The 14,183-nt window shown below is 31.8% G+C and overlaps 2 protein-coding genes across 6 annotated transcripts in view; one reads left to right on the forward strand and one right to left on the reverse strand.

The window, feature by feature from the left end:
* LOC101254835 (uncharacterized) overlaps window positions 1-3,561 on the forward strand; it is a 30,084-nt gene extending 26,523 nt beyond the window's left edge. For 2 of the 3 annotated variants that reach the window (XM_010325085.4, XM_069291532.1), the window contains exons 25-26: window positions 1,705-1,781; window positions 2,873-3,561. In XM_010325085.4, the coding sequence (XP_010323387.2) occupies window positions 1,705-1,781; window positions 2,873-3,284 (489 nt within the window). In that variant the 3' untranslated portion in view covers window positions 3,285-3,561. The remainder of the gene's footprint in view (window positions 1-1,704; window positions 1,782-2,872) is intronic. The other variant, XM_019215379.3, reaches the window with a different exon arrangement.
* A 410-nt stretch (window positions 3,562-3,971) lies between these two features.
* On the reverse strand, window positions 3,972-9,072 carry LOC101261157 (uncharacterized). 3 transcript variants are annotated; one of them, XM_010325093.4, is made up of 4 exons: window positions 7,905-8,284; window positions 7,258-7,755; window positions 5,072-5,734; window positions 3,972-4,838 (listed from the first exon to the last, which is right to left on the reverse strand). In XM_010325093.4, the coding sequence occupies exons 3-4, from the start codon at window positions 5,677-5,679 to the stop codon at window positions 4,154-4,156; spliced, it is 1,293 nt and encodes a 430-aa protein (XP_010323395.1). In that variant the 5' UTR covers window positions 5,680-5,734; window positions 7,258-7,755; window positions 7,905-8,284; the 3' UTR covers window positions 3,972-4,153. The 3 variants fall into 3 exon arrangements, with proteins under 3 accessions (XP_010323395.1, XP_025886987.1, XP_069147642.1); XM_026031202.2 differs by lacking the exon at window positions 7,258-7,755 and having other exon boundaries at window positions 7,905-9,072; XM_069291541.1 differs by lacking the exon at window positions 7,905-8,284 and having other exon boundaries at window positions 7,372-7,755.
* Between the last annotated feature and the right edge of the window lie 5,111 nt (window positions 9,073-14,183).

Raw genomic sequence — 14,183 nt, forward strand, 5'->3', positions numbered from 1 at the left:
ACTGGTATCCAGTGGTGGAGCCAGAAATTTCGTCAAGGGTGTTCAAACTAAGAGAGAATTTTTTTTTAGCTGAGTGGGTGCACCAAACTTTTTTATACTGATGGGTGGGTGCACCAAAATCTAAAATTAAATTACATATCATTTAACCAAAACATATGAAAACTTAAAATTATAAAGTGTAATAGTTCACTTAATACGGATTGAAAAATATAAAGAAGACTATGTTATACTCTTTAACAATTCATTTAATATGGATCGAAAATATATAGAAACAATAAAATCTCAATTATTCGGTTAATAAATTCATTTAATAAACTGTAACAAGATTTAACAATTCACTTAATACGGATCAAAAATATATAGAAACAATAAAATCTTAATTATTAGGTTAATAAATTCATTGAATAAATTGTAATAAAATTTAAGGCTAGAAATAGAAAGATAAAATATTGTGTTAAAACGTAGCGGGACAGAATCGAACCTAGGACCTCAAAGAGGCAAATGAGCATCCTTACCACTGGATTGCCAACCTCTGTTGTGTTCAACAATGTTGTGAAAAGCGCAAAAAAGCGCGCTTCAAAGCGAGGCGACACCAGTGCGCTTCTTTCTCCTGAGGCGATGCGATCTGAAAAAGGCGCTCGCTTCAGATAAAGAAGCGAGAAGCGACTCTAAGGCAAAAGCGCAATAAAGTGCGCTTTTTCTAAAAAAGCGACAATTAGTTTTCTTTTTTTAAAAAAAGTTTTTTTTTAATAAAAAAAAATCTGAATATACAATATAACTTAATTTTTCTTTCACGACTCTTCTTTCGCTTCCTCTCTCTTCACGACCGCGCCTGAGACTGTGTCTCTCTTCACACCTCGACCGCGATTGCAGGTAAGTTTTAACCGATGTTTATTAGTTCATCTCTATGACTCCTGAAATATACAATCTTCGCATTTGCTTCATCTCTGTGAGTTTCTTTTCTCTTCACGATGCGACTGCTGTAGTTTTTTCTTCTTCTTCTCTTCTTCTCTTCATATCTGCTGCGATCTGCTCTGTTTCTGTTCACAATTACTGACTGCCTTCTCTATTTTTTTTCAATTCTTTTGCTTTTTTTTTTTGTTTTCATTTTGTGATCAGTGTGTGCTAGCAGCTCTTTTTTTTTTTTGACACTTCTGATGATGAAGAAGATGACCAATTATAACCCTTGGTTATGGCACTTGAAGAGTTTGAGGATCTTGTTGAAGAATAGGAGTTTGAGTCTTTCTGATTTAATTATGTTTTTGATTTTTTGCTTTATATGTTATGACTTATGAGTATTATTGATTATCTATTTTCTTTTAATTTAAGACTATATTACCTCTATTTAGTTATTTTTTTTTATTTTTATACTAAATGTCGTTTTTTTATATATAAAAAAAAGCGCGCTTCGCTTCACGCCTCTCGTTTCTGTGAAGCAATCCCTCGTCGCTTTTTTCCGCTTCTCGCCTCCCAAAACACTGGTGTTTAAGCATGTTCATTGATTAAGATATCTAGTTAATAGAGATATTTTACTTGTATACACAATCGAATTTTCTGACGAAGGGTGTTCGGCTGACCACCTTTTCTTAGCTGTAGCTCTGCCCTGCTTGTATCCTCATCGTAAATGATTATGCTAGATTAGATTTAATTCATATGATGGAGTGGAAGTCTTGCATGCCGATTTCACCTGAGATCTTTTTGCAGAGAGAACTGCAACGAGAACTTGAGCAAGTTGAATCTGGAGTTCGATCGAGACGAGATTTTTCATCCACAAATAGTGGGTAAGTTTTGTTGCCTAATACTTTTGTTTCATGGTAAACTATAGCAATGTTTTGTGGCATCTGAATCTTCTGTGTTGAGAAAACTATTTAGGTTAATCTTTGGCTCAGACTCCTTCCAAAACCTCTTCCTCTGGTGGGGTCTCACCTCCCCTTTTCATTTTTCAAAACTGCAACATTTGCTTTAGTTATTGCCTGTTGACATAAGAATTCTCTTATGTCTGGGTTATGTTGTATAATGGCAAGGGTGAATGCCAAGGCATAAACAGGTGGAAGCTCTTGCCATGCACATAAAGTCTTTCTAAATTGTTCAGGCTTGTTGCTTTGATGTCATATAAGATCACCACAAGATTTACCTTGGTCCGAGATGAACATGGAATTACTTTTTTCTTCAGGCAAATAATTTTGTTTTTATGGACATGAAAATACTGCATTTTTCCAATGGTTGAGTCAGTAATTCTTTCCTCTAGCTTTTCTTTCTCATGGCTATTGAATTGTCTTCTACAAAGAAAAGAATTCCTACTGTCCAGTGGGAATAACTCAAGAATGCAATGTTAGTCATGCATATAGATGGTACAAATTGATTGAGCACCTCATTGTAATGTCATGTAAGATTTGAAGAGTCCCTTTCTTGTTCCAGGATGAGAAGAATTGCCCTCTAATCTTATGCAAAAATAGTGTTGTTTTATGTACTATGAATGCACTAAATTTGATGGGTAATTCTTTTCTAGCGTTTGTTGCTTATGTCCATGGGATTCTGGTTGTGAGATTTGATATCATGGTTTCGACAGTACATTCAAAGGCTGTTTAATGTAGATCTCACAGCACTGCCTCCAAAAATGGTGGCAGTGGGAGTAAATAATTTGTCCTATTCTTCTCTCTCTCTCTCTCTTGTCAACAAAATGGTTTCAACATCAGGCAGCAATAACTTGGTCTGTTTCTCACTCAGTATTAAGTGTCAACAGGGAGTGCTATTACCGACTTATATTGGATTATTTTTTTGCTCTTGACAATTGTTAAATAGAGTGGTTTAGTGCAACAGAATTTTGAATACCAAGGAATTCTCTCTTGATGTGTTTTTCAATCTAATGCAGTAGGCCGCGAGAAAGATACCGTGAAAGGGAAATGGGAAGAGCAGGTAATGAAGGGACCAGAACAAGTACAGGGATGACACAGCCTGAAACTGCGACGAGCTCATCAATGGTAACCATGCCTACTGTTGTTCTATCAGGGGCTAGGCAGTTCTCTGGCCAACATCCAACTATTCTACAATCACGCGACAGAGATGAATGTGGCAGTAGCTATGAAGAAAACTTTGATGGTAGTAAAGACTCAGGGGACACAGGGAGTATTGGGGAAGCAGACCTGGTATCAGCACTTGAGGGTCCGTCCATGAACTTTGGGTCGTCTCAAAGGCATGGTCCCCGGGGGAGTAAGCCTAGGCAAATTGTGGAACGAAGAGAACGAGATGGTAGAAGGGAAAGTAAATGGGAGAGAAAACATTAAATAAGCATCAACAAGATTAGTCGCATTACCTACCAAGTAGTAGTGCTATAGGATGGTTATAAATTTTTGGATAACCAGATTTATCTGTGTTAGCCAGAATGTTGTTGTAGGTATATTTATCTATATAGGAAGAAGCTCAAGGAAGGTGGTAAATTTGCAGCATTGTTCTCATAGTAAGCTAGGGAGTAACTAGTCGAGCTTCAGGCCGTTTTGTATAAGTAATTGTACCATTATCTATTGTAATGACATGTGACTTTTATATTCAAGATTTTGGCAATTTCTGGTTGTTGCTCTTGGATTGTTTTGCTTACAGCATAGTGGCCTTTTTTTCTGGGGAGAAGTATGTTACCTGAGTCGATTGGATTGTTTTGTTTACTTTTGCTGGTCTATTCATTTGGTTGAGTTCCTAAAAATTTGTGCCCCATCCATTCTTCTTGATAGGTATTGTATAGTTTAAGTTAACGACTCAAGACCAAGGTAAAAAACGTATGCTACAAGTTAACATCCAAGATCTATATATGTGCGTAGAAATGTTCCTTGTGTGTAGCAGTGAAACATGAACTTAGATCTGTCTTTCCTGATACTTAGCATTGAGATAATGTTGTTCAGATTTGATCTAGATGGCGAGGACATAACAGAACCATGATGGTCCTGAGGATCTTGTCCGTTGAACCGTTGCGCGAGTAATAACCAAAATGAACCAACTTTTGAGAAGATAGTTCATAAATATCTATATATATTAAGTTGGTTCTATACAATGACGTCAAGTTGTTACAAGTTACAACAATCAGGAGAAATACAACAATGGCCTGGCTTACTTCATTCGAGAAGGAGATCAATCGGTATCGCCCTATCATTATGTGCATACATCACCAGGAATGGCGACTACTTCTCCGTAGCCTTCTGCGGAAAGGCCTGCATGCCTCTATGCTAAGATCAACTGCAGCAGCAAGCGCCATGAAAATGGCTGCGTCTTCCACACAGGTCACATGTCGCATGGCAAGTTGCACGAGGGGCTTGCTGCATTTCCCTTCCCCTTGTACTCGACAGCTCATGACAAAGCCGCCTGCAACAGGACTTAGTGCTGCAAAGTCTCCACTGCTTCTTGGACTAGGCAATGGACTCGTTGCTGCTCGAACCTGTTTGTCCGTGTCTATGTAGAACTCACCACCCTTTTCTGCACTGATCAAGATCTCAGACATGAGGAGATCGCCACCATTTTCTTGCCCCTCAGATAGAAGATGGAAGCGACAGCAAATGGTATCTCTGATCCCACGTTCACGCCATGCTTCAAGCTTTCCCCATGGCTGCCAACATCCGGGCCTGCAAACATCAGGATGAACAATCAACCAAGCTCCTGGGTTGGATTTGGCAACCCAATCACAACCTGTTGATGGCACAAACGGAGTTGTTATGAACGCTGCTGCAACAGCCGAGCCAGAGAGATCGTGTATCTTCACTTTCCATCCTTTCCTCTCTCTTTTCTCTATGTCAAGTTCGGAACCATCAACTGAATTTGACCAAAAATTATTTAATGGATCTACCGGAGATACCCTGTAAGTTCAGCATAACACACAACAATTTCAGAAATGACCCGAATTCTAAAATCAGTTGTGGAAGGAAAACATGGTTAGACAAGATAAGCCTTGTAAATGCACTTTATATAGTCTCTGGTGAAAAACTACAAACAGACAGATTGAAGAGTAAGAAATAGAAATGAACCAACTTAAAGTTAGAAACCTGAACTGAAGCATATTTGAATTAAAAAAAAAAGAACCATATAGTACCTGTCCTGACTAAACTTGCAACTGAAAATAGGTTGCTTGATGTTTCCCTGAAGCTGTACTATCTGGGGGCTTAGTTTCGTTTTATCTTCAAACTGGAAAACATATCTTGGATCAGGGTCCAGCTTTACTCTCAAATGAAGCTCCGCTCCAGGTTTTCCAGTATCCTGTTTGTTCTTGCCAATTCCTATCCAGCCATTAAACAGAGTGACTGGCTTTCCGTCACCCCACTCAGGACCTACTTCTAACTTAAAAGTCCCAACTTGCTGTCTCTTAATACCAACTCCACAGTGGCCACCTTTGTGTCCTGTGAATACAACTATCTCTAGACATGCGTGAGGCGCATAAAAACACCCAGGTTCAAGTAAGGCTTTTAAATCAGATTCTTCGAGATAAAAGCTGGATGCAACATTGTGAATATCCACGGTAGCTTCAGGTGAGGAAATAAAGGGAACAGATGATGTCTGTACAGGGAAACCTCGAAGACGGATCTCGCATAAACAGGGAGAAGAGAGTGCACTTATCCCTGATTTTGTACCATTTAAAGTTGTCCCAGAGAGTCTCAACCCCAACGACCCTATTGACAGCCTGATAAAAGCCTGAGGATCCATTCTGGTCAACACATCGCCATTTGTTGTACACTTTGATCTCACAATCTATTAAATCCTGTCAGTCAACAAGTGAAGGTCAGAATGAGGACATTAGAAGTAGTAAATAAAGGTCAAACAGGAGCCCTATCTCAAATTCCACATTCAATTGCAGAAAGTAGATTTCCCTATTATTCACTCAAAAGTAATCAGAAACATTCAATTTAATGTACTTCTACTTTATAACTGAAAAATCCCCTAGGGCTAGTGGCCAATGGTTTGAAATTCAGTGGAGAATGGGTTCTACCCTTCTCTACTTATATACCCAGTTTTCTTCTACGGCTAGCTTCTGTTACAATTGAACCAACTCCTAATAAAGTATTTCAATTACACTTCCAGTGCAAATTTGGGAAAAGTTGGGTGTGTGTTTTCATTCATCTATTAGGTAACTAAGTTAACCCCATAAAATATGTCATCTCATTTAATTTAACGCATTTCAATAAGCTGTAAAACCCCAAGTTTTTTCTACTTGAGGTTGTAATAGTCTATTACATATACTCATATGATGACTATATGATTTCTGAAATGTATGTGGAATAATCTAATACATAATACGAAATAATGTTTGGAACGAGAGGGGAGAATATGTGTGGAAAAATCTAATATATAGTCACCATAAAGAGGAAATGTTGCACAGGTAGAAATATCAGCCATATGGTGCAGAGAGATCACAGCAAGTAAAAGCACTTCATTTTGATTGGTATGTTTGCATCATTCACATCCTCCAGTAAAATAAAATTGAACCTCTGTATATTTTCTTAACATGGCTCTCAAAATATAATATACTTATATCTATTTTATCAAAAACATAATATACTTATATCTCAAAAGGGAAATTTGGTTCCCTTGTTATTAGACATTGAAAAGACAAAAAACAGACTATCAAGTGCAAGCTAATGTCCTTGGTGAAGTGCATCTGATAAATAACTTACCTCATGGTCCAAGTAAATAAACCTGAAAAAATACTGGCATGTTTGGATAGTTGAGAAAACATGACATGTTAAGCAAACTGCAACCACCCCAGAAGCAGCAAAAGGTACAAATTTTACAAGAAGAATGGTCACATACCTTGAAGTTCTAAACTTCATAGGTAGCAACATAACCTGTTCATTCGGTCCCCCCCCCCCCCTTCCCAACCCACTTTCCCCCTTCCAATATACTTCACGGAGAAAAACCTCAAAGAAAGAGGAAAAACGACAAGAAACGCAACAACTACTACACATTAGTACTATCCTAAGATCAAATGTTACATCCCTTTCAAAATTGCACTTCTTGACGCTTTTTCACTTTAATATTTAAAAGTAAGAGCATGAATATTGTAATCGGCGCTAATTGTATTATTCAGTGCAATCTTTGAGCCGTCTTCTTCTATAATGGTCAACCCTTTAGCGGATTAAAAATATGTTGTTTCATGTGCTGTTATCAAGGTTAAGCATAAAAAGAAACACATTTCCAGGTAAATAGCTCAACAAGGCTCACAAAACATTTCTTGATAAGGAAAAGTTCACTAAAAGCTGCTAGAAAGCATGTATTGTAATTCACCTCTGCGTAAAAACTCCTTTCCAACTTTTTAGACAGGCAATCATATCTAGCTTATTTAGATACTTCATGAAAAGGATATTCACTGCTTTTCTATAAGTTGCCATGTTTACTCACTATTTGATTTGCATCACTTGAGCCGAGGGTGTTCCAAAAACATCCTTTACTTCCCGAGGTAGGAGTAAGGTCAGTATACACTCTATCCTCTCTGGAACACCTCCCTCCAAATTTCACCTAGGTATGTTGTTGTATAAAAAGGATATTCACTGTTTTCATGAATCATAGTCACTTCTATATAGCACTCAAAAGTTTACCAATAACAATAGGTTCTGACACAAAAAAAATAATCACTTCAGTTAGCATTTTGCTGACAAACAAGCTAAAAGCAAAAAAAAAAAAACTTTCAGTCCACTAATTCTTTTTTGGGTCTTTCAAGTTTCAAATCCTCCAAAGATACAATTTTTGCCTATTAATTGTACTTGACTTGTTCAAACAAGAAACCTGTACAAGTGAACAAAGGTCAACCATCTTTAACATTTACTCAAAATTAGCACAAAACACATATAACACACCAAAAATAAACATGAAATTAAAGATTATAATAAATACTATAATAAGATAACAAAACAAACCAAAAAAAAAAAACCCACCTTTTTTTACAATTTCTCCTCCTTTTTAGCAACACCAAAGCTACTTTTAGAGCTGCAAACACTCAAATCCTTCCAAAAGCCTGAGAAAATCCTCATAACTTTGTCATTCAAAAAAATATAAAGAACTTCTCTTTTCACTTTGAAACCCCCCCCAAAAAAAACCCCCAAAATTCCAAAATGGGTCTCACCCTTTTTATCTCTCTTTACTAGATCCCAATTAGTAGTATAAAAAGTGAGTGAGATGGATATATAGCAATGATTGAAGCAAACCCACCAAAACCCAAGAACTGGTATTACGTAGACTGTGCACAGATCACAAAAAGAACCGATCTTTAAACTATATTGTATAGTAAAATTATTTATTTATATGTATATATTTTGAAAGTGTCGAAACACATATCTCTGTATATTTATTTTTATTTATTAATAACACAACAACGACTTGAGGAAAGAGAAAGAGAGTGAAAACAAAGGAGAAATTGGGGTTTCATTATTCAGAACGAAATAGGCGGAAAATAGTAATAAAAGGGCTATTAATAACTCGATCCGTCCGTTTGTTCATATTATTAAAAATAGTTATATCAACGAATAACTATTATAAATTCAAGAGAGCATTAATTTGATGCTATATTATAAGAGTAAAAAACTACGATAATTATGCATAAATATTTTTTATTTGTGTATCTTATAATACTTCTTTTGAAATAAGTAATGTTATTATTTGATCGAACTTTTAAACTTATACATAAGACCAATTGCTATCCAAATTTGAATGTTTGATATGTTAATTCATTTCTTTACGACATATATCAATCGCGATATCTTGAAGATTTATAGTAGAGAAATTAATTTTTTTTTAATTTGTGTTTTATGTATTGATAATGTAAAAAAAAAAAGTTATATAAATAAGTGTTTTTTTTAAAAAAAAATAAAAAAAATAGAGACTTGTGGGACCTTTTTGTGGGTTGGTGTTTTAGCAATTTTTAATTTTAATTTTATTTTAATAAGTGGAGAAAATGGTTGAAAGAAATTAAATTGGATACAGCTGTAACCAATCCTTTTGTTGTAATTTAAATGAGAGAATCATTTTCAAGTACAGCTAAGTTGGTGTTGAGAGTGACTTCATTTCCCTAACCAACTATTCCTTTTTTAAATTTAATTTTAAGATAAGCTCAAATATTTGGTGGAAAATAGAGAAAAAAATTATATTAATTTTTTTTTAAAAAAATAATGATATACTATATGTATCTTACTGTGAATTAAATATTAAAAAAATAAATTATATATAATTTTATTAACTCGCTAATGTTAAGGGTTATAATTAATCTGAGTTCACATCGCTTCTCTAAAGAGAAAACATCGACCTTTTTATATAGTACCTCAAATTCAAACATTGGACCTCTTATTTAGATGAGGATTCTATCGACTGCATTATGACCATGTTAATAAATTATATCTCATTCTAAACATTCAATAAAATAGAAATATAGTTTTATTTGAAGAAAAAAATCTATAAAGATAAGAGTTCTATAATTGAAACTATACAGTTGAGGTTAATTTTATTTCTGGTAATTTGTAAAGTATTTACTCTATAAGTAAATAGTATTAATTAAGATAATTTTAGAAATGAAAAAGGCTCAAAATATCCTTAAACTATTTAAAATAGCTTATATATACCCTTAAACTTTATTTCGGCTCAAAATTATCCTTCCCGTCATACTATTGGGTCAAAAATACCCTTCTTATTAATGAAAGTTGTTAAATGCCATGTGAATGTCATATGGATGACACGTTGCATGCCAATAGGATTCCACTGTCACGTATACTAAATAGAAAGGGTCAAAAATACCCTTTACTATCCGAAATAGCTCATTTTTATCATTAAATTGTATTTCGGCTCAAAACTACCCTTCCCATTAAACTATTGAATCAAAAGTACCTTTCTTATTAACAGAAGATGTTAAATGTCATGTGGATGTCATATTGCAGGCCAATAAGGTTCCACTGCCACATAGACTAAATCTCTAAATCCTAATTACTTCCCCCCTCATTTCATTATTCCAGAAATGAAATTAAGATTTAGGGATTTAGTCAATAGAAGGTCACTTTTGACCCACTAATTTGACGGGAAGGGTAGTTTTGAGCTGAAATATAGTTTAAGGGTAAATATGAGCTATTTCGGATAGTTAAAGGGTACTTTTGACCCTTTTCCTTTTAATTTATGTGGCAGTGGAAATCTATTGGGGTGTTAAAGGGTACTTTTAACCCTTTTCCTTTTAATTTATGTAGCATCCACATGGCATTTAACAATTTCCATTAATTAGAATTGTACTTTTGACCCAATAATTTGACAAAAAGGATAATTTTGAGTCAAAATACAATTTTAGGGTATACATGAGCTATTTCAAATAGCTTAAGAGTATTTTTAACACTTTTCCGTTTTAGAAAGAAAATGATCTTGATTATTAATAAACAGATGTCCTTTTTTTTCATTTCTGGAAATGAAATTTATTAAACTTACTAAACAAGCTTAGTATCTAAGGAGGAAAAGTATATTGTCTTGTGATATAAAGACAAAAAAACTTTCTGAAACATTGAATCTTATCAATAATAATTATATATATAAAGCCTAAACTTTCTCTACAAATTTAAGTAAAAGTTGTTTACCCATTTCCTCGTAAGTTTTTGGACATATATATTAATTAAAATAAAATATTTTGGTGGTACAATTACACATTTTTACACATATAAGCTAGTTTTATACTATAAATTGGAAATACTATTTCCAAAAATAAATATAAAGATAAAGAGCTAAACTTTGTAATCATCATCAAATGAAGGCAAATTAATGAGAGTTCAAACTTTGTTAGATAAACTTATTACTCTTGGCATGTAGTATTATTAATTGACTAACCTTTCCCTAAAATTTACTCTTTATAAGTTAAATTTAATCAGACTTTAATTAAATATCGGACTTCGAATAAGGAAGGAAAGTCATAATTTTTTGATAAATTAATTTTAGGAAGCAAAATCCAGTTGGACCAATAGCATGGACATTAACATCCAAACTATTTATTGGTGTCGGATTTTCTTAAGAAAAAAGCCATTTTCAATCACATCTTCTTGTGTCTTAAGTATATTTTTTTAAAAAGTGAGAAAATAAAGACAAGAAATCCATTGTGGATTTCATCATTTGTTTTGTTTCTTTGAAATTGACAGATGTTTGATTGATACAAATACAAAAATTGTAGGAAAAGCCAAAAACTAATAAAGAAATAAATAAAATAATAACAACATAAATAAATAATGTAATTATACTAGTAAATCTGAAATAGTAGACATATTAATCTTATTTCTACCCTGATGAAATATAATCTATAAAAAAAATTTAAATTTTTTTTTCGATAATTAAAATAATACTTTGTTAAAATATGAATGAATAGTCAAAAGTATCGAACAAAGTGAATTAGAAATTCTGTTGTTTACTTCTTCGTAACTTTTCATATTAAATAGGGTATATCACTTATCAACCTTTTGAATCGGATTTTATTATTCTAACTCTTGTCTTTATTTAAATTATCAACTTATTACTCGTAAAATTATGTTATCAATTTATATAATAATTGTCTCGATACAATGATGTTTTTCAATGTTGAATTGATAAGATCTTACATAAAAATAATAATTCAAAAATTTATTTAAAAAAATTATTTATATAAAAAGATATTCAGTAATAATTTACATCTAAAAATTTAAATAAATAAATAAATATAAATATAACTTTTAAAATTTTAGGCCTCTCATTAGATTTTGATTTTATGCCTCAAAGCTGTGTTGAGCTGCTCATGTACACATGCATTCATGTTTGTGACTTTAGCATGACAATTTATGTACGTCATTAATATATTGTTTATTTTATTTAATTTTTATTATTATTATTATTATTATTATTATTATTATTATTATTATTATCCATTTTCTTTTCTTCCCAATTTAATCTTTTGAAGTACTGCAAGATTAAAAAGAAATATTAATCTTACTGTTATTATTATTACTATTATTTCAAATTAAGTGTAATGGGAGGAGAAATGAAGAGTGGAGAATTAAAACCTCGTTAATAAAATGAGAGTTTATAATTAAAAAAAATCACCCAACTAAGTTATTAAAATTTTTAAATTTAAAATATCGTATAAGTTATTAAAATTTTTAAATTTAAAGATATCCCATGAGGTCTGAAAATGCTTATCAAGGAAAGAACAGAACTACCAAAAACCTTTTTTTTTTTTAATTACTAAAAAAAGTATATTCGTGTCTTTTGTTTTGTTTCGTATATAATATGTAATATTTATATAAAATTTTAAAGATAATACTTCTAACAAAAAAAATTTATTTCAAAAATTCAAATTCGACACATATAATTAATTTAAGACATATAATTAAAGATAGAAGATTATCGATCGTGCTACTACAACACACATTATTATATCTATTAAGCTTGAATCGGAACAACAGTTACTCGTGACTTTTAAGAAAGAAACAGAATAAAAATCCAATTGGTCAAAGAAAAAATAATAATTATTATTATTATTATAAATTTCAAATAGGAGAAAAATTGTAAATTTGTGGAGAAAATATAAAAGACAGCTCATGTGCTGATGTGCATGTGAAAAGTAGCGGCGCATTGGGTCCCCCTTTAGCAATTTTGAAACTACTTTTTTGGTCATTTGTGAATTTCAATTTAACTTTTTAGTATGTTGTGATAAAATGGTAATTATTTATTTATTTTTAATTAAAATATTACTTATTTAGAGTGTATACTATTTACTAATCTTATAAAAATTTAAAATTTAAAAACTATATAAAAAGCTTTATAAGTTTTCAATCATATTTATATGATAAAAGAATATTATAAAAATGTTGATTAGAATTTACATATACAAAAAAGTGGTATAGAGTGTACTCGCATACTCAAGATGATTATGATCTTTGAAGCTAAGGGTTCATCAAATATTCTAATTTCATAAATACAAAAAGTTATATACTACTCTTTCCATTTAATATTATTGAGAACTATTAATCTTTTCAAGAAAAAAAAATAATTAAAATATATTTTACAAAATTAATTTTAGTAAAGATATTTTAGAACTTTAGATTTTACTAATACTATTGTAGTTATTTTAACACTAAGAATAATAAGAAAAAAAAGTAATTAAACTTTGTTAACTTACTAAAATAAATTTTGGTAAAATAAAATACATATTTTTTTTCATATAAGGACCAAGTAAAATAAAACGGATCAAAGCGATATAAACTAAGCAGTATTTATTTTGTGTTATAGGGAAGTGTTGGATTCATTTTCCTTTCATGTCCTATTTTCTCGAGATTCAAACGCTTGGGTTAATTCACTTTTTCCATGATTTTAGCCGTGATTTGTCCAACTAATTCAACTTGTTAAATAATTAAATTTGGGATTGTAATTACTTGAAATACAGTGTCATCATTAATCAGAAGTCTCATATGTCACTCTCGAATGAGTCTTGTAATACGTGATTCAAAAATTTAGTTAATATTTCAACGTGAACTTCGGACACCGATTAAAAAAAAGGAAAAAATGTGTACATGTACCTTGGATTCTATTTATCTTGGTGGCCCCTCCATGTTCTTGGAAACTATAATGTATTTTCACATGGTTTGTTTTTATTCTTACCATACTCCAATTTGGTTTTATGTATGTACACTTGAAACAAACTTCAAGATAGGAATTCTTCTTCCCTTACTACCACTTCACTTTTTCAAAAGTTTAATAGTGATAAATGTTTTAATCTATCATACAACTTATCTAGCCATACAAATATGTTTAAACTCTTAGTTATATACATTGATAATACAAAAAAAAAATATTATATTGCTTATGTAAATTAATTAGGTGGAGCAGAAAAGTCACTAATGTATATCAATTTAACTTAATGACTTTAAAATCATGGATTATCTTTTGGTTGTGTCTTTAAAAAAAATAATCATATATATTTGTAGTTTAAAATTTTATAAATAGATATTTTCGCAAAATAAAATTTATATCACAATAACAAAATTATCTCATATAAAAAAATATTATAATCTAAGATCCTCTTTAATTTAACAACTTTTTTTTTTCTTCAAAGGGGTGGATAGAAAGTAGGAATAGAATGACATAGTAGTTTTCTTTTATCCCTTTTTTTAAGGGTTTTTACTTTAAAAGTATATCAATCATAAAGTTGACAAGTTTGGTATGTGATATAA

This window comes from Solanum lycopersicum, chromosome 1 (genome assembly GCF_036512215.1).
Source record: "Solanum lycopersicum chromosome 1, SLM_r2.1".
NCBI classification, from domain to species: Eukaryota; Viridiplantae; Streptophyta; class Magnoliopsida; order Solanales; family Solanaceae; genus Solanum; species Solanum lycopersicum.

Excerpts from the sequence above, each read along its gene's own strand:
- LOC101261157 (XM_026031202.2), bottom strand. The coding sequence starts at position 5,679 with ATGGATCCTCAGGCTTTTATCAGGCTGTCAATAGGGTCGTTGGGGTTG. Across the intron at positions 4,839-5,071 it reads TGCAAGTTTAGTCAGGACAG|GGTATCTCCGGTAGATCCAT; the intron begins GTACTATATGGT and ends CTGAACTTACAG.